The 17,759-nt window shown below is 49.9% G+C and overlaps 1 protein-coding gene across 6 annotated transcripts; it reads left to right on the forward strand.

Annotated features, from left to right (window-relative positions):
* Positions 1 to 17: 17 nt before the first annotated feature.
* Positions 18 to 17,195, forward strand: EZH1 (enhancer of zeste 1 polycomb repressive complex 2 subunit). Of its 6 annotated transcripts, none has more exons than XM_062595422.1 (20): positions 18 to 85; positions 2,249 to 2,369; positions 2,968 to 3,096; positions 3,391 to 3,510; positions 4,575 to 4,695; positions 5,405 to 5,578; positions 6,265 to 6,367; positions 6,675 to 6,838; positions 7,724 to 7,815; positions 8,625 to 8,805; positions 9,741 to 9,937; positions 10,453 to 10,544; positions 11,172 to 11,212; positions 11,744 to 11,869; positions 12,854 to 13,032; positions 13,681 to 13,776; positions 14,211 to 14,292; positions 14,485 to 14,565; positions 14,966 to 15,050; positions 15,171 to 17,195. In XM_062595422.1, the coding sequence occupies exons 1-20, from the start codon at positions 75 to 77 to the stop codon at positions 15,229 to 15,231; spliced, it is 2,256 nt and encodes a 751-aa protein (XP_062451406.1). In that variant the 5' UTR covers positions 18 to 74; the 3' UTR covers positions 15,232 to 17,195. The 6 variants fall into 6 exon arrangements, with proteins under 6 accessions (XP_062451406.1, XP_062451409.1, XP_062451410.1 ...); XM_062595423.1 differs by lacking the exon at positions 18 to 85 and adding an exon at positions 1,100 to 1,691; XM_062595424.1 differs by lacking the exon at positions 18 to 85 and adding an exon at positions 2,008 to 2,012.
* Positions 17,196 to 17,759: the final 564 nt, after the last annotated feature.

Below are 17,759 nucleotides of genomic sequence, written 5' to 3' on the forward strand. Positions count from 1 at the left end.
GGCGCGGGGGCGGGGCCCGGCGCGGGCGCAGGCGCAGGCGCGGCGGCGCCCTCGTTCCCGCCCCGCCCGGCGCGATGGCTGAGGAGTGAGTGCGGGGCGGGGGCGGGGCCTGGGGGGCCGCCGGCGCGGGGGGCCCGGGCCGAGGGCGCGCGGGGCCCCGCCGCGGGGCCGGCCCGGGGGCGGAGGGAGCCCCTGCCGCGGCGGGGCGCCCGGAGGGGGTGGCCCGGGGGGCGGAGGGAGCCCCCCCCGGGGTGTCTGGGGGGCGGCGGCCGCCCTCCGTCTCGCGGGTCCCTGCGGCCCTGGGACCCCCCGTGGGGCAGATCGGGCCCGTGGGGCGGGTGGGGGCCCCGTGGGGCGGGCAGGGCCCTCAGCAGTGCAGATGGGGCCCCTCATGGGGCAGATCTGGGCCCCTGTGGGGCAGGTGGGGCCCTCCACGGGGCAGATGCGTGCTCCGTGGGCTGGATGGAGTCCCGAGTGGTGCAGACGGGGCCCCCGTGGGGCAGATGAGATCAGTGTGAGATCTACCCTGTGGGGTGGATGGGGGCCTTGTGGGGCGGATGGGGGCCTTGTGGGGCAGAGAGGGCCTGTGGAGCTGATTGAGTCCCGTGGGGCAGATGGGGTCCGTGTGGGGTAGATAGGGCCTGTGGGGCAGATGAGAGCCCCACGGGGTAGATGGGCTGTGGGGCAGATGGGGGCCGGTGGGGCGGGTAGGCTGTGGGGCAGATGGGAGGCTGTGGGGCAGATGGGGGCCCGTGGGGCGGGTAGGCTGTGGGGCAGATGGGGGCCGGTGGGGCGGGTAGGCTGTGGGGCAGATGGGAGGCTGTGGGGCAGATGGGGGCCCGTGGGGCAGGTAGGCTGTGGGGCAGATGGGAGGCTGTGGGGCAGATGGGGGCCCGTGGGGCAGGTAGGCTGTGGGGCAGATGGGAGGCTGTGGGGCAGATGGGGGCCCGTGGGGCGGGTAGGCTGTGGGGCAGATGGGAGGCTGTGGGGCAGATGGGGGCCCGCGGGGCAGGTAGGCTGTGGGGCAGATGGGAGGCTGTGGGGCAGATGGGGGCCCGCGGGGCAGGTAGGCTGTGGGGCAGATGGGAGCCCGTGGGGCGGCGTGCGGCCCTGCGGCGCCTGGCGTCACCCACGCGCGTCAGCAGCCCTTTCCCACGCTGGCGCCGCTCTGCGCCTCGAGTCCCCTGGAGCAGGAGCGGGGATTTTGCTCCCTGCTGCCCTGCGTAATTCCTGGCTGGGAACAGTCCCGAGCGCCGTCGGGTGGCTGCTGCTGAGCCGTCATATTAAACTCCCCCTCGAAAACCTTCTTGTGTATCCTGGCTCGCTCCATAGGGGTTTTTTAACCCTGTCAACCCCAGGAGATGTATGCTGGCATGAATTCTGTATAGATTTATTATTATTATTATTATTATTTACATTTGAATGGCAGAAAGCCCTGTAAAAATGTTTATACTGTGGAATAATGTGTATACTGTGGAAACGCAGCTTTGAGAACAGCCCATAGGAAGTCAGGGAGTTAAATTTTTAAGGATGAATCACCGCAAAAGCAGAGGTTGGAGAAATCTCCTTGAGCGTCTCTGAGTCTGAACGGTCCGGTGGCTGTGTGGCTGCGTCAGGATGGAGTCTGCTCAGCCTGCTTAGGAATCAGATGTTCAGACAGAACCGTACAGATCTGCATGAACGATTACAGTGTATGCAAAAGGCTTAAGCAATGAAATAGGAGTGTTAACACATTTCAGAGGTTAATATGACTCTTAGGGAAACTTGCATTTCTTTGCAGAGTTCTATTGTGCAGTACATTTCTGAGAGGAAGGGCTAAAAAATATAAACAAAAAAAATCCTTCCTGGCTTCCTGTCAATGTGAGAAAGTGATGGCTTGATGTAGCCAGACTAATGATGTCGTTATTTTGTTTTGTTAGTGCCCTGGGCAAATGGAAAAAGGGGAACACCCAGAACACTTCATCCACAGGGGATTCATAGCAATTTAGATTGGGCATAAGCAGCTGAAAGCTGTAAGCATGCTTAGTTCAGTGCATCTTCTTATGTCCAAAAGCTCTGCAGGCTTTTCAGTGTATTATAGTATATTGTAATTATTCCTTAAATAGGACTAGTGCAGATTTATGTAATTATTTTTTCCTGATTAAAGTCTATGATGCATTTAAAATCCACATGGATTTCTTTTAATAGCACTTGTCTATAAGATTAAGATCTCCATTATTTTATATTTATTCTTTTTGCATTTTTATAGAAAAATGGAAATCGCCACTCCTCCGACATCTAAGTGTATTATATACTGGAAAAGAAAAGTCAAGTCTGAATATATGCGTCTTCGGCAGCTCAAGAGGTTTCAGGCAAATATGGGAGCTAAGGTAAAGACATTATGAGGGCGATTCTACCTGAAAGGATATCTCCTAAATATTTCACATTAGTTTATAGTATTAGAGCGGTTATCAGAGGAGCGATTCTTCCTGCTAATTGCAAAGTTCTATCTTAGTTGTAAATTTGAAGAGAGAACTACTTTTCCTCATGCTCCTTTATTAGAGTAGGGCAGTGTAGTCAGTGTCAGATGTATAACAACAGAAGTTTACTAGCCAAGTACTTGCATAACTGTGCTAAGACTTAATTTCCACTTGTTCTTAGAAGTATCTTTTTGCTTTAAATCTTTCAGTGTAAAGGGACTGGTGGGTTTCAGATGAATTCTATGCCTGTCTTGTTGGTAGGCAAGATTTTAGAAAAGGTTGGCTGTGGTCAAGAGTTATCAAAAGCTATTGGCTGTTCAGTGGATTTACAAGGCTGTTTTATACAGTCATGAATTTAAATAGAATTCCTTCTAATAAGTACCATCAATCTGACATGCTGTGCTGAGTACGTAGTTTGGTATTTGAAACAAAATCTCAGGAGAGATTTTAGTGTGTTAAATCTCAACATTATTTTTAAAATTTTGAGTGTGTCTTTCTATCACTGCAGGCTCTGTTTGTGGCCAATTTTGCAAAGGTTCATGAAAAAACTCAAATTCTGAATGAAGACTGGAAGAAGCTTCGAGTTCAACCAGTGCAGTTAATGAAGCCGGTCAGTGGACATCCTTTTCTAAAACAGGTATGGAGAAGAGAACAAAATTGGGACAGCAGCAATAAATGCAGGTTAGAACCACAGTTTTGCAGGGGACTCTGAAGATACTTAATCTTTTTGTTTTGTGCTGCCATATGTCAGTATCAGACTGTGCCTAGCATTCTTCCATAATACAAAAACAAAAAAGGCTTTAGTGTCAAGGAATCGGCATGAGGAAATGCAGGGCTTAGCTGTAGTTGTCCTGTAGTATGATTTCCTCCTGGCTGAGAGTACATCCAAGGTGGTGTTTCCTCACTGTCCTTTCGTTTGCTTATATTCCAGTGCACTGTTGAGAGCATTTTTCCTGGCTTTCCAAGTCAGACACTTTACATGAGAACTCTGAACACAGTGGCATTGGTGCCCATTATGTACTCCTGGTCCCCTCTTCAGCAGAATTTCATGGTATGTAAGAAAGTGCTTTGGTGCAAGGTCTTTGTGAGATTGATGTGTAATCATTACACAGCTGTGGAGCAGTTATACCTTCTCCAGCCTACTTGTTTGAAACCATGTCTGCTTGAGAGATGATGCAAAGCGTTGTTTTAGTTGTTTTATGCTGAAATCCATAGGAGAGCCTTCTATGCAAGCTAATTTATCTACCTAGTTTCTCCTTTATACTTGACATCTTGATAGGGCCATTAGTATTTCACAGGATTCAAAGAGTTAATCTTTCATTTTTTCATTAGAATTTTCTTCCTCTTTAAATGAAGAGTTTTGTTTCTTGGGCAGGTCCTTTCCTTTGTGACAGGATTACCTTGCTGCCCTTTTTGTAGGGATGCTACTGAGGGTTAGTTCCTCAATCACAGTAGTGCGGTGAATTGTTTAATACAGCTTTTGGTGTAGCAGCCCCACTCTGACCTTCCTGGTGGCCTAATTAAGATCATTTGCTAAACAAACAGGCAGTCTGTGGCTAACCTGCTCCTTTGCTGGGGGTGTATGTGTTTTGTTCTGCAACCTGCAGGAGTGCTCTGAAGCCACATATAGTAAACTGACAGGGTAGTGTGACAAGAGCAACTGTGAAGCAAAAGTCAGTCTGTGGTGATGTGGCAAAGAAAGTCAAATATACTTGCTCTGTGGGGGTAATGTGAGAACACTCCTCAGCTTTAACTTGTTTCTAGGCAGGATAGAGCTACTATTTTGCCCTTCACTGTTTCAATTCTATTCTGCCTCAAATCACAATGTCTTTGACATTTTTTACTGTTCGTTATTATTGGCTATTTATCTGCTTCTGAGTTTCTGTAAGCCTTGGTGACTTGCCTGATCTTTTTTTTTAAGTGGTGTACACTTTTGAGGATGAGAATCATGCTGTTGGCATTGGGCAACAATGAAATGTCCATGAGGAGACGTCTGAAGCTTCACCTGGGGAGTAGGTGTCTGCTTATGTGAATGGACAGGAGCAGCTTAGAGACACAGCCTAATATGGAATCAGCAAGTGCTAGTTTACTGAATTGTATTTAATCTCTTTTCAGGTGGAGGATGAAACTGTTCTGTGCAATATCCCTTACATGGGAGATGAGGTGAAGGAAGAAGATGAAACCTTCATTGAAGAACTTATTAATAACTATGATGGGAAAGTTCATGGAGAAGAAGGTAACCTGGGACCAAGAAAGCATAGAAATGTCCAGTCTCTTGCAAAAGAGATATCAAAGTAGTTAAGAAATCAAAAGGTGGCAGCAGTAACCAGCTTTTCCCTGGGAGATCTTAGAGTAGAAAGCAGGAGTTTGCCTGCTGTTTTAGTTTTCACAGACACAGTCCTACCTTTTGATATCCTGCTTTGTTCTAGGCCTGGGATGCTCTGGAGCAGATGCTCTTGTTTGTGAGGGTTCACAGACTTGTTCTGGAATGTAGAAAAATGTGTTAGAGGGTAGGAGGTGCTCAGTAACCTTATTTCACTTGTGATCTGAGCCAAGAGTTCATTCGGGCTTTTCAGAGATGAAAAGCCAATGTGTTTTCCTGCAAAGCTGCCTAGCCCAGTATAAGGCTCTGCCGAGAGGGAGGAAGGCCTTAGAAAACACTCTGCTTGGCCTTTCCTCAGATGGCTTTGTTAATGAGCATCTATGAATAAAATAATCGTTGCCTAGCAGGCTCGCTATGTTGCTCTGTGTGTTGATCATCAGAAATTATTAAAAATGATTCACCACTGTCATGGCTCTATAGCGTTAAGATCAGCTCTTCCTCCCACCTATCTGTGCAGAATTGCTAGGAGAGTCCTAGTTACTAACATTGTCCTCTGGCTGGCTTGTGATGTGGCACCAGAAGAAGAATGCAAGATGATAGTGCTGACACCACTGTGTTTCAGAAATGATTTCAGGGTCAGTGCTGATCAGCGATGCTGTATTCCTGGAGTTAGTGAACGCCCTGAATCAGTACTCAGACGAGGAAGAGGAAGGACACAATGATTCTGAGGTTAAACAGGAGGATGGGAAAGAGGAGCTGCCAGTCACAAGGAAAAGAAAACGAATTGCAGTGGAAGGTGGGTTTGGCCATAGAAACCAGGACTGTGCTGGTAACGTTTCCATGCCTCCCTGAGGAGCTGGTCAGTGCTCTCCTGCCATCACTATTTTGGTTATTAACGTGTCATTAAAGGTAGTAAGCAGGTTGACAAGTTTTGGTAAAGTAGTTGAAAAGAGAAAGTTGTTCTCATTGTCCCCAGTGGACAAGATAAGAAATACCAGGACCTTCTTCTGTAAATGTAGAAACCCAAAAGTGTTGTCTGTAAATTTGTATTCTGCAGTTACTACCTCCTCTTTCCACCATTTTGCTAAATTAATGAAGAATAATTATCCAGAAATAAAGTCCAGTCTGGGTAGAGTCTTTTCTCTCCCTAGATCTCTCCTGACATTTGATGGAGGCTTCCTATTTAGTCTCATCCTGCTTTGGCACAAATAAATGGTAATATTCTGTAAAAAAACATCTTTGGCAATTCTGTAAATACATTATGCTACTTTGCTCAGGAAATGGTAGAGTGTACTGCATCTGGAAATGCCTTAACCTAATTGCAGCACAAAATAAGGCTTGTTCATTGTATATGTGATTGTATTTCTGCATCTTAAAATATAATCCAGAACACCTACTGGAATCACTCTCTCTGGAAGAAGGAAAGGCATATTCAAGTCCAGCTTAACTGAGAAATTCTCTCTTATTTTTTCCTTTTCTTAGGTAACAAAAAGTGTTCAAAGAAGCGGTTTCCAAATGACATGATCTTCACTGCTATTTCTTCTATGTTTCCTGAATATGGCTTCCCAGATGATATGAAAGAGAGGTAGAAGAGCTCTATTTAAATTGTCTGTTACCGTTGTTAGCAACAGTTACAATTTATATTTCAGAAAAAAACACTGTGCTCTGACTAAGAAGTTGAGCTCAGTAGCTGTGGAAAGTGATGTACTGGGAGCTCGGAGATGCCTTGAGCATAAAGATTTTTGACTATTAGAAATTTTAGTTTAGCCTCAAAGCATTTAGGCCAGGGTCACACAGGCCTGTAGCAGTACAGAACCCTGTAATGTTTCCCAGCATAAGAAAACATGCCTCTCTGTGTTTTTGTTTTGTTTTGTTTTGTTTTTTTAAAACAGGTACCGAGAACTTACGGAAGTCTCTGATCCCAATGTGCTGCCCCCACAGTGCACTCCCAACATAGATGGACCATGTGCAAAATCTGTCCAGCGGGAGCAGTCCCTACACTCCTTCCACACGCTTTTCTGCAGGCGCTGCTTCAAATATGACTGTTTTCTGCATCGTAAGTTCAGTCTCAGCTGGATGCTTTCCTGGAGTCCCCTTTCTCTTCATTCTTCTCAGTGCTTTATCCTTCTCCATACCTTGCATAGTGCCCATGCTGCAGTCTTTAGAGGGTGATGCCTTTCTGGACTTTTGCAGTGGAACCTTAAGGAGCTGACAGGTGCCCAGAAACCTTTTATAAAGATGATTCCACTAATTTCCACAGATGGATGGTAAATCAGCCTGTGTGTCAATCCCCTTTTGTCTCATCATTTTTCAGCACATTGTACTTGAGCCTCTTGGCAGTTTGTGACAGACATGCTGCCATGACTAGACTGTACTCTTACTATGCAGAAGCTCCTCAGGGAAGGACATGAATGTTACGCTTTCAAAGCCTGGGCATGCCCCAATTTTTTGCTGTCTCATTGGAAGTTACAACTTCATTTTAGTCATATTCCTGCAGTTTTCCCTGCCAAAGCCTTGTGGATACTGGTTAGCTGTTTGGGCTGCAGCTCCCCAGGTCTACAGGATTCCTTGGAAAGTCACAGGACTCTCTCTAGTGAATTATTTGTTAAAAGATGTAATATTAAGACTGCATAGTCTTTTTGCTTCAATATAAAAGCAAACCTTTTTCCTGGCAACCAAACCCTTCCCAAGTGTTCTGCCATGGCTGCTAAGTTCCCATTGTTTATTGAAGTACAGTGGGCCAAGAGATCCTGGCACTCTGTCCTCTGCTCTTAGGAGATCTACTGCTGTAGCACTGGTGACTGCATCAGGCAGTCTCTTTCCTTCCAATGTGGTCTCTTTCCTTCATTTGTCTCTTGTTGCCCCTGTCCCTTGCTGCAGTGGGGGGGAAGCTTCTTGTTGGAGGATGCTAATAGTAAAGATAACTATTATTTTTTTCCAGCTTTTCATGCTACTCCTAATGTGTATAAACGAAAGAACAGAGAGACCAAGATTGAGCCAGATCCTTGTGGGGCAGACTGTTTCCTCTGGCTGGTATGTTTCTGCATTCCTCCTTCTGAAACCATGAGAGAAGTAGGCCTGGCCGGTTTTATCCTGCAGAACTTTACGGGGCCTTTGTACAGCTTCGGTGATTTTTAGAATTAGTTCCAATCCCCACTGGATTCAGGGGGAGCATGAAACCAAATATGAACCTTGTTTGAAGCCTTCTTTAACAAATCTCCAACAAAGACTAGCCTCATAGCAAACAGATGGAAATTATTGCAGTAAATGATTTCTCTGGACTCAGTGCTGGATTTAAAAAAGGAAGCCCAGGTTAAAAATGGGGAAATATATGTATATGGGGATGGCTCAAACTGTTTTAAAAATTATCTTTTAGAAGTATAACCTAGCTGTGTTACTCAGAGATGAGAACTGCAGTAAAGATATGAAGATCTGGCTGCAGGGAGATTGATGCGCTTCATGGTGTCAGAACTGGTCATCTGGCAGAGATACTAGACACTTGATAAAGTGTCTTAGGGGAGCTGCAGTGTTGAAGCAGAGGAATCAGCCAGAAGGATTTCACTGCCAGATTGCCAAGGCAAAAGGAAGAGAAAGGGGACTGGAGATGTGCAGGGTGAGGGAGCCAGCTCCTACTGGGCAGTGAGGCAGAAGGAAGCAAAGCAGAAATGTGCACTGCAGGCAGCTGGCAGGGCCTTTTCAGTTACTGAAGGTGACCACAAGTGACTGGCGCCTTTTGGTGGCAGCAGTGCAGACCTTTTCCCAAGGCCTACAGAAAGCTTTTCCATATTTCCCAGCTGTGTGCCACCCACACACCCTTGTGCTGTGTTCTGCTCTGGTTGCAGGAAGGAGCCAAGGAGTTTGCTGCGCTGCACAATCCCAGGTCCAAGTGCTCAGGCAGGCGCCGCCGGAGGCACCATGTGGTCAGTGCTTCCTGCTCAAACACCCCAGCTTCCACAGTCGCTGAGACAAGGGAGGGAGACAGCGACAGAGACACTGGCAATGAGTGGGCCTCTAGTTCCTCGGGTATGATGCCGTTCCTAGAGATATCCCTCTCCCATCTAGCTCTATGAACAGTAACAACAAATAGGCACCGTTGTAACTGGGGCTCTCTCTCTGTCTTGCTTCTCAGTCCCTGCACCAGAGGTGTGGAGTTTACAGTTATAGTAACAGAGTTGATGTTTACAGCTGGACTTAAACAAACCTGAGGGACACAAGGCCCTGCCCTTTGCTGTTGTGGGAGTCATGATCTTCTTGCTGGAACACAGAATGTTGTCAAGCAGAGCAAGTGCTTTGTGGGGAAGCTGTAAAATTAAGAGATCTTGGCTCTGAGTACCTCCCTCAGCTGTGCGTGAGGAAAGTACCCACAGCAGGGCAGGTTGCTTGGGCAGTGCCAGTCTGTGGCCTGGGAGCTGTCAAGGCAAGTGGCTTGGCTGTGGACCTGCTAGGCAGTGACCACTTCCCCGCACCTCCATTCAGCAGGATTACAGGCCTCCACCACACTGGGGTAAGTGGTGGTGGCCAGGGCAGAATGAGCTTCCCAGGTGGTGAGAGAGTACACGTGTCTGGGCTGAAGCCTCACATAGGAGAGCAGGGAATGGCTTGCTCATTCTCAGGCCTGTCTCTCTGCTGCTGCTATCCTGGTTAGGAAGTTCAGTGGTTCTGCGTCCATGGGCTTTGCCCAGAGTGGGAAGGTGATGTGATGCAGTTTGGCTCTAGTACTGCATTGCTGTGAGAGGGCCAGTACCACTGTCGCTAAGAGAGGCCATAATCCGAGTTGCCTGACTCAAGGCAGGACTGTGAGGTGGTGAGTGCTCTGTGTAGGGCTATCCCCGTACAGCTATGAGGAGGTGTAGAGTAGGGAGAGAGGCAGGCTGTGTTCAGCCTGCTATCCTAGATGGCTTTGACAGCGAGGATGTGTTTTTACTTGTGTTTGGCCTAACATCTGCATTTTCCACCAGAGGCGAACTCCCGCTGCCAGACCCCCACCAAGCAGAAGCTCAGCCCTGCTTCATCCCAGCTGTTTGCAGTAGAAGCACCACAGGAGCCTGTCGAGTGGACAGGAGCTGAGGAGTCGCTCTTCCGTGTGTTCCATGGGACCTACTTCAACAACTTCTGTTCGATTGCCAGGCTGTTGGGAACAAAGACGTGCAAGCAGGTACAGCCTAGCATTCTTGTTAGGGCAGCTGTGTACCCTGGAAAAGAGGAACTGCAGCACATGGCCCAGGGACAGGAAGGAGGCCCTTGCCCCTGCTTGCAATTTTTTTTTTCAATCTTCACTGCCACAAATCACCTTGAGGTATGTGCTGCATCAAAGCTAAGTGAAGTTTTTAGTGTTGGATGCAGATGCTGGGTATGGTGAAAACAACCACCTTTTATTTTGTAGAACTGTTGCTGTTCACAGAATAGCCCTGCACATGTCCACTGCTGTTAGCTTCTGTAGGGTGCCCTTTCTGAGGCTTGGCTCTGGCAAGGTGGAGGGTCTTCTTTTCTAAGCAAGAGTAGCAATGAAACCCATGGCTCAGTGGACCTGGGAGCAGAACTGTCCACTTTTGGTCCAGTCAGCGGGAGGCCCATTCTGCATGTTTGCCTGTGCGCTCTCTGTTTATGCTTTAGATAAAAATGACTTGAATGCACTGAACTTTATTCTTCTTTTTGCTTTTTTTTTTGTAGGTCTTTCAGTTTGCAGTGAAAGAGTCACTTATAACAAAACTGCCAACAAACGAATTAATGAATCCATCCCAGAAGAAGAAAAGGAAGCACAGGCAAGTGTTGGACAAGCTTGTTTTGTTCTTAAAGTGCAACCAGATCCCCTGCTTTCTGTGCCAAAGTGTTCCTGGTAATCCCCATCTGGCTGCCGTCTGCACACTTCCCATTGTCACACAGGGCTGCTTGTGCTGCTGGCTGGGAATTGGCCCCCAGCCTGTCTCTGGTGTGGCTGCCCTAGTTAGCAAGCTGTGTGGTTTTGTGTCCATGGGCTTAGTTCTGGAGGAGAAAGCAGTGTGGTGGCTGTCTGGCTCAAGCGCTATGTTGTTGTGAGAGGGCCAGTCTCATTGTCCTAACAGTGGCCTAGTCTAAGCTCCCTGACCTGCAAACTACTTCTTGTGTACTCGTCCCAGTGTATCCAGCTGCAGTGGTGTTTCAGGATATTATCCTGGCTTTAGTACTTGCCTTAAATAATGTCTGTTGTGGCTGTATCATTCTTGAATTCCTCTATTTCTATGGCTGGCTGGTAGTTATTAATGCATGAAGCTGTCGGACAGACTGGCTGGACCCTTCTGTCTGCTGACACTGCACTGACTAGCGATGTCAGGCACAGTCCGTCTTGGCTAGATATTCCTCATGGAAGCTCATGACTTCCCTTCAAGACACTCTCTCTGCTTCCCTTTCAGGCTGTGGGCTGCACACTGCAGGAAGATTCAGCTGAAAAAAGGTAGCGTTTGCTGTGGCTGTGCTTATGAGTTGTTTGCATGGCTGTTTACCCGTGGGATCTAGTTCTCGGGCTCTGACTTCCACTGCGGGAGTCATGTCCTTCTCTGCAGCCTGGAAGCTCCAGCTGCAGCAGTGCAAAGGGAGGAGAGCAGCTCCCCTTCGCAGGCCTCGTTTTGATGCAGCAGGACACAGCCTGCTGCAAGTGTTCCATGTGAATCACCGCAGTGCCAGTGTTCTTTCCGAGTCAGTACGTGCAGTCTGATTCTTGCTCCCATCAGAGGGGAGGCTGAGGTTTGGCATACGATCCCTGTGTGAAATAGGCTGTTCAAGGGTGAGGTAGACATGTGTCATGTATTTGCAATCGCACCCCTGTGTCTGATGGACTCAGCCAAGCTATGCACTGCATTGCTGCTGCCCTCTACAGGCAAAGGGAGAACTTGCATATTCTGTGCTCCAGAGCCTCAGGCATGTTGTTTTGAAATGTTTCTGCAAAGTGCAGCTTCCAGTCGTGCCATTTCTCCTCTATTTCTAGATAATTCACCTACCCAGGTGTACAACTACCAGCCCTGTGACCACCCTGAACATCCCTGTGACAGCTCCTGTCCTTGCATTATGACTCAGAATTTCTGTGAGAAGTTCTGCCAGTGCAACCCTGACTGTAAGGAAAAGCCTGGGACTATCATGCATGAAAACAGCCAGCTCTCCTGACAAAGACCAGAGGGAGGGTGTAGACCTGGGACTTGCCAAAGGCCTATTTTATTCCTGCATCCACAGCACTGCTCTGTACTCCATCTGCAGCAGTTTGATTAACAATCTGCTAAAGTCAAAGGGGAAAGTGTTTATTCTGTGTTGCCTCGTGATTTACAGAAGCTGGTAATATATACTTTCACTGGAGAGTGCTCATCTGCATGTCTGTATCCAGCATCAACAAGCCATCTGTGATGCTGCTGATTTGATGAAGGGAGGGTGTGTAGCCAGGGGTTAGGGTGGGGGTTGGATCACTATTCTGCCTCTGTCATTCCTCCTTTCTGAGGAATTGCATTGCCTGCTCTGTGATGGATATAATGGCACTTGCCCGCATCACTAGGGCTTCTAAGGGTGAATTGCTTAAGGGTTATGACACGGCTTGGGGTCTGTAAGGACCATAGAGTGACAGGGAGACAGCTCAGGTTACAAACTTGTCTGTACTGATCATTTTTATTATGTTTATATTATCAAAGTTGTTTATTTTTCAAATCGCACATGTCCCAACTCCTTTGCACACAGGCTGTTTCTGTGATTTATTGCTTTCACCAGTTGGGTGCTCTGGCTGCTTCACCTTGTCTGTCCCATTGCATTTTTTTTTAGTGAGCCCTGTCCTGATGGCTCAGGGAGGTGGGAAGGCAGACTGGGGTCACCCCTGACTGCTGCGCAGAGCAGTGTGGGTGTAAAGTGCATTATGAGCACAAAGACACCTTCCTAGTGTTGCCAAGCTGGTGGGCAGACAGTGTGGCCATTGGTCATGTGTGCGCACGCAGTCCCAATAGCCTGCCAGTGTGTGACCTGGTTCATTAGAAGCTTCCTTTTGGGCAGGGACATCATATGTCCTATCTGTTTGCTGAAAAAAACTCATGATACAAACCCGTGAATTATTTTGCTGCAGGTCAGAACCGCTTTCCAGGCTGCCGCTGTAAAACCCAGTGTAACACCAAGCAGTGCCCATGCTACCTGGCAGTGCGGGAGTGTGACCCTGACCTTTGCCTGACCTGTGGGGCTTCAGAGCACTGGGACTGCAAGGTGGTCTCCTGCAAGAACTGCAGCATCCAGCGAGGCCTCAAAAAGGTATTGTGAGCAGCACTGCAGTAATATATGGCACAGGGCTGCTTCAGAGCAGAGTTGATGAATTAATCTCTAAGTGGGAAAGAGTAGGTGGGCCACCCACAGCTACCTAAGTGGGAGGAAGTCTGGTCAGGGAAGCTGCTCTGCTCAGGCTTCTGTAGCATTTAATCTGGTGTTTGGATTAAGAATGTGCAAAACAAGAGAGAAGAATTGCATGAAAAAGAGTAGTATAAAAATTGACAGAGAAAGGTCAGGTCTTGAATCGTGGTCAAGGAAGGGGACTGCACATGAAAGAGACTGAAATTTGGAGAAAGGTGCAAATTGCTAGATGGTAATGTGCAGCTCCAGCTTAATGGTGCTGCTGAGCCAAAATCTGTAGGGAACCGTGTATCAACTTTACACCAGGGGACGTTGGATAGATAGTTTCTCTCGTTTTGTTTCTCTTAAGTTATTTGACATTGTGGTGTTGGGACTGTGAGCATGGCGTGCAACACAGCAGTTGCTCCTGGGCACTGCTGTAGCCCCAAAACGTACAGCTTCACAGGGATGGGGACTGTCTGTCTGATGTCTGGGGTGCGATCTCTGCTTCTTGTGTGCTTGGAGGTGATAGGCCTGCAGACTGTAACCATTTTCATTTTATGTTGGCTCTAGCATCTGTTGCTGGCACCATCTGATGTTGCTGGCTGGGGGACGTTCATCAAAGAATCTGTGCAGAAGAATGAGTTTATCTCCGAATACTGTGGTGAGGTCAGTGCGCCTGCCCTTTAGGAATGCACTTGCTGGGACTGCTGAGCTGCATGCTTAGGAGAACTTGCTTAGCAGAAGTGCTTTGTTCAGCCACTAATCCAGTGGGAATAGCGTGCCTTACGCAGGTCAGCCATGATCTGGTCAAAGGGCTCACAGTGACAAGGCTTAGTGATTGAATTTTGCATCCTACTCCATTTTGAGACCCCTCTCAATATCTGCAGGCCTTCTGTCATAGAGGAGTGTGTCCCATACATGTTGCTCCCAGTTGCTGTACTGTGCTCCCTCTGAGCCTTCCTGGGCCCTGCTGAGCTACCACCCATTGGTGTGGAAGGGCAGGAGGGTATTTCCAGGAGCTATCGGAGCTTCATTCCATGCAGCGATCCTTGCTGCACCCTCAGTCATTGAATCTCTCTCAGAGCATTCTCCTTCTCCAGCTTATTTCACAGGATGAGGCTGACCGGCGAGGAAAGGTCTATGACAAGTACATGTCAAGTTTCCTCTTCAACCTCAACAATGGTAACTCAGGTGGCAGTTGAGGGAGGGGGTGGAAGAGACTCAGACTTCATGCCTGTGCCCACTACTTTGGGGGCTGATGGGTGGGCATGTGGTGTTTGCCCATCTGTCACATGTGTAACAGCCTTGTCTTTACAGTATACTACAGAGCTCTCTCTCTCTTTCTCTCTCTCTCTTTTCTTTTTTTTTCAATAGATTTTGTCGTTGATGCCACACGCAAAGGAAATAAAATCCGCTTTGCCAACCACTCTGTGAACCCCAATTGCTATGCCAAAGGTGAGATATCCCTGCCCAGTCAGATCCAGTTAGGGGGAACAATCTCTGGAGTCCTGCTTAGCTCTGGGAATGCAAAGGATTCAGCAGGGTCCTGGGTCCAGAGGAGCAGCAGAACTTCAAAGACGTGGACGAATTTTTCCTTCTCTCTGCAGCAAATCACATCTGTGCTGGTGAGGGCCCTGTTCAGTTCTGCCATGGCCCTGACTTCGCAATGAGAGATCGCTGCTGCAGAGAGGCGGCTAGCTGCTGCCCCAGAGAGGTGTCCTGTTCATGCTAGGCAGGAGCTCTGGTACCTTGGCCCCAGAGGCTGGCAGGTAGTCAGGCCAGGGTAAAAGTGCCGTGTGACTACCCAGCCTAAGCTGGAGAGTGTATGTCTCTGATCCTGTGTCTCTGGTTGCAGTTGTGATGGTGAATGGAGACCATCGGATAGGAATCTTTGCCAAGAGGGCCATCCAGGCAGGAGAGGAGCTCTTCTTTGACTACAGGTGACGTGGGGAACAGCAGACTGGTGACTGGGGTGCAAGGGTTGAAACTGTTTTATGCACATATGTTTGCAGGGAGCACAGGGAGGTCATGACAGCAGCTGTGATTTTCCTGTCTTATAGGTACAGCCAGGCAGATGCCCTGAAGTATGTTGGCATAGAGAGAGAAACGGATATCATTTAGGCCCCATGCTGGGCAGTCCCCAGCACCCTTTGCTGCTGCACCTTGTAAGCAAAGCCATGTTTGCTTCACGCTTACATGACTGCTGCCAGTGTTCCTGTTGCTGTGTGTGTCACAAGTGCTACATTCCATCCTGACGCCTGGAGAGCGGAAGGGGAAGGAGCGTGAGGTGGCTGCTGCCAAAGGTTAGCAGTTTTGCCCAGCCCTGGGATGAGGCAGGCTCCAGAGCCTGACACTGTTGGTGGTCTCCAGGGCTGAAGGGAGCCCATGGACCAAGGCAACTGGGGCTTGAAGGAAAGCTGTGGTGCCAGAGGAGGATCAGCGATGAGTTCTCAGAGTCTCTCCATTTTCCACTGGCTGCTGGAAAAACAAGAGTGAGTGAGGTTCCACCCGCACCGAGACGAAGAGGGCCGGAATCTGGCTGTCTGGTGCACCCAGGAATGGGGGTTAGGGAGGAGCTGTTGGTTGGTGCAGCCCTCTGCAGCCCTCTACCCTGGGGTAAGCACTGGGCTCTGTGCTTCCTCTTGCTACTTTTTAGTCCTGTTGGTTAGGACAGAGACATAGTTGGGAACGGTAGACTTGGCCCCACACCTGCACATGTGGCTGCAGCAGTCCCTGGGCCCCACAGTTGCTGTCAATAAGGCTCTTTTTCCCCCCCATCCCAGCTGGCTGGAGGACAGAGACTACCTGCACACAGTCTGTGTGGCATCATCCATTGGGATGGGGAGAGCAGCACTATGCAAAAAGTCACTTTTAGTAGGGAAACCACTGAGCTGATCAGAGACAAAGCATACTGAAAACTGTCCAGAGGTTTCTAGCACTCTGCTCCCATCCCTAACTCCTGGGGATGAAGAGGAAACATTGTCTGTCGAGGTGAGGTTTGGCCTTAGCATCTCATTTAAAAAAAAAAAAAAAAAAAAAAAGCAAGCACTTTAAACTAACCCTTCTCAGCCACGCAGCTGGGCCTCCTGCGCCTCCCAGGGTGCTCTCAGGTTGGAGGGGCCGCGTCCCAGACTCTGCTTTTGTCTTTCAGTGGTGTCTTTGCAGGGGAGTTTCTCCAGGCCTGGGACTGGGGGAGTTTGGATGGAGGGTGACGCAGGGAGCTGGGCCCCAAGTGTCCTCTCCTATGCAAGCGAGCATACTGCGAGCTGGCGAAGGGACCTGCAGCCTGGTGCTTAGGGTTCAGGGGACAGAGGCTGTCCCACCTGGCCAGGCCTCACTGCAGCCATCCAGGGTAGTGCGAGAGTCTGGTGGCACGGGAGTCTGAGGTCTAGCGCCAGACTCCCGTGACTGACTGCACTGAAGTGGCTCTGGGGGAGATCTGAGTCCTGACGTGGAGCTGAGGCACCCCAGAGAATGAGATCCCTTGGCTTTCTCCCACATGGGCCCAGAGCCCACTTCCCTGCTGGCTGCGGGCTCGGCAGCTCTGGGGCGGACAGTGCTTGCCCGGGCACTGTACGGGCCGAGCGCGCACCTGGGAGCGGAGCAGGGCTGTGTGTGCTGCGTGTGGTGAGGCCTCCGTGTCCCAGAAGCGCAGCAAGGCTGCAAATGCAGGGAAGGTCTGGGCTCCAGGGTCTGCGCCTGGGAGCAAACCCGATCCCTGGCACAGGCCTGCTTAGCGTTGCTGCATTTCTCGGCAACCTGCTGCTGGCAAGCGAGATGCACCCTTCCTGCTGTATCCGTCATGTCCTGCTTGGAGCTCGTAGGGATTTAGGTCTGTCTGGAGCAACACTTGTGCCCAGCACCTGCCTGAGCCCTGCTCCTCCCACCCCCCACCCCCCTGCTTTCTGCTGCCTCAGTCCATCTGACTTGCCCCAGCCCTGCTGTCTGTTCAGTGTCCTCTGCCACCATGGCCGTATCTGCACTATGCGAGGCTTGTGTCTGTGGTTTGTTGACGGTGAATTATAATGCACTTTAAAAATAACATTGCTTGTAACCTTTGTCATAATAAAGTGGTAGCAAACTTCTTCCTGTGGGCTGCTGGCCTCCATCCGTGTTGCCCAGAGAGCAGCAGGCAGGCGCGTTGCGCTCGGCCGTGACTGCTGCCCTCCCGCCACGCTTGGGCCCGCAGGGCCTGGCCTGGGCTCCCAGGCATCCAGCGGGGCCTCGCGCGCTGGGCAGCAGCCCGGGCTGGGCACAGGGAGGCGTTTCCACCCCCAGGGCTGTTCTGCCGTTGCATTTGCCAGCCAGGAGCCCATGGACTGGACCTAGCAGGGTGCTAGCTGCCAGCTACCACGGGTCGCGCCTCGCGAGGCCGGGGTGCCTGAGCTCCGGTTGCCCAAGCCTGTGCCCAGCTCTGGGAGCGCAGAGCGGGCTGTGGGGGGCCGAAGGAGCCGCCAGAGTGCTTCGTGGTGGCTGCGGCAGGGGAGACCGCGAAGGAGCAGCCACGGGAAGAGCAGGATGCGCTTGCGGTGCCGTGCCTCCGTGCGGCAGAGGGCTGAGCCCCAGGAGTGGTGATCCGGCCCTGCCTCGCCAGCTCCTGCTGCCTCCTCTGCGATGAGGCAGCTGGGAATTGCGACCAGGTTGTGGCA

This window comes from Rhea pennata, chromosome 26 (genome assembly GCF_028389875.1).
Source record: "Rhea pennata isolate bPtePen1 chromosome 26, bPtePen1.pri, whole genome shotgun sequence".
Taxonomy (NCBI): domain Eukaryota; kingdom Metazoa; phylum Chordata; class Aves; order Rheiformes; family Rheidae; genus Rhea; species Rhea pennata.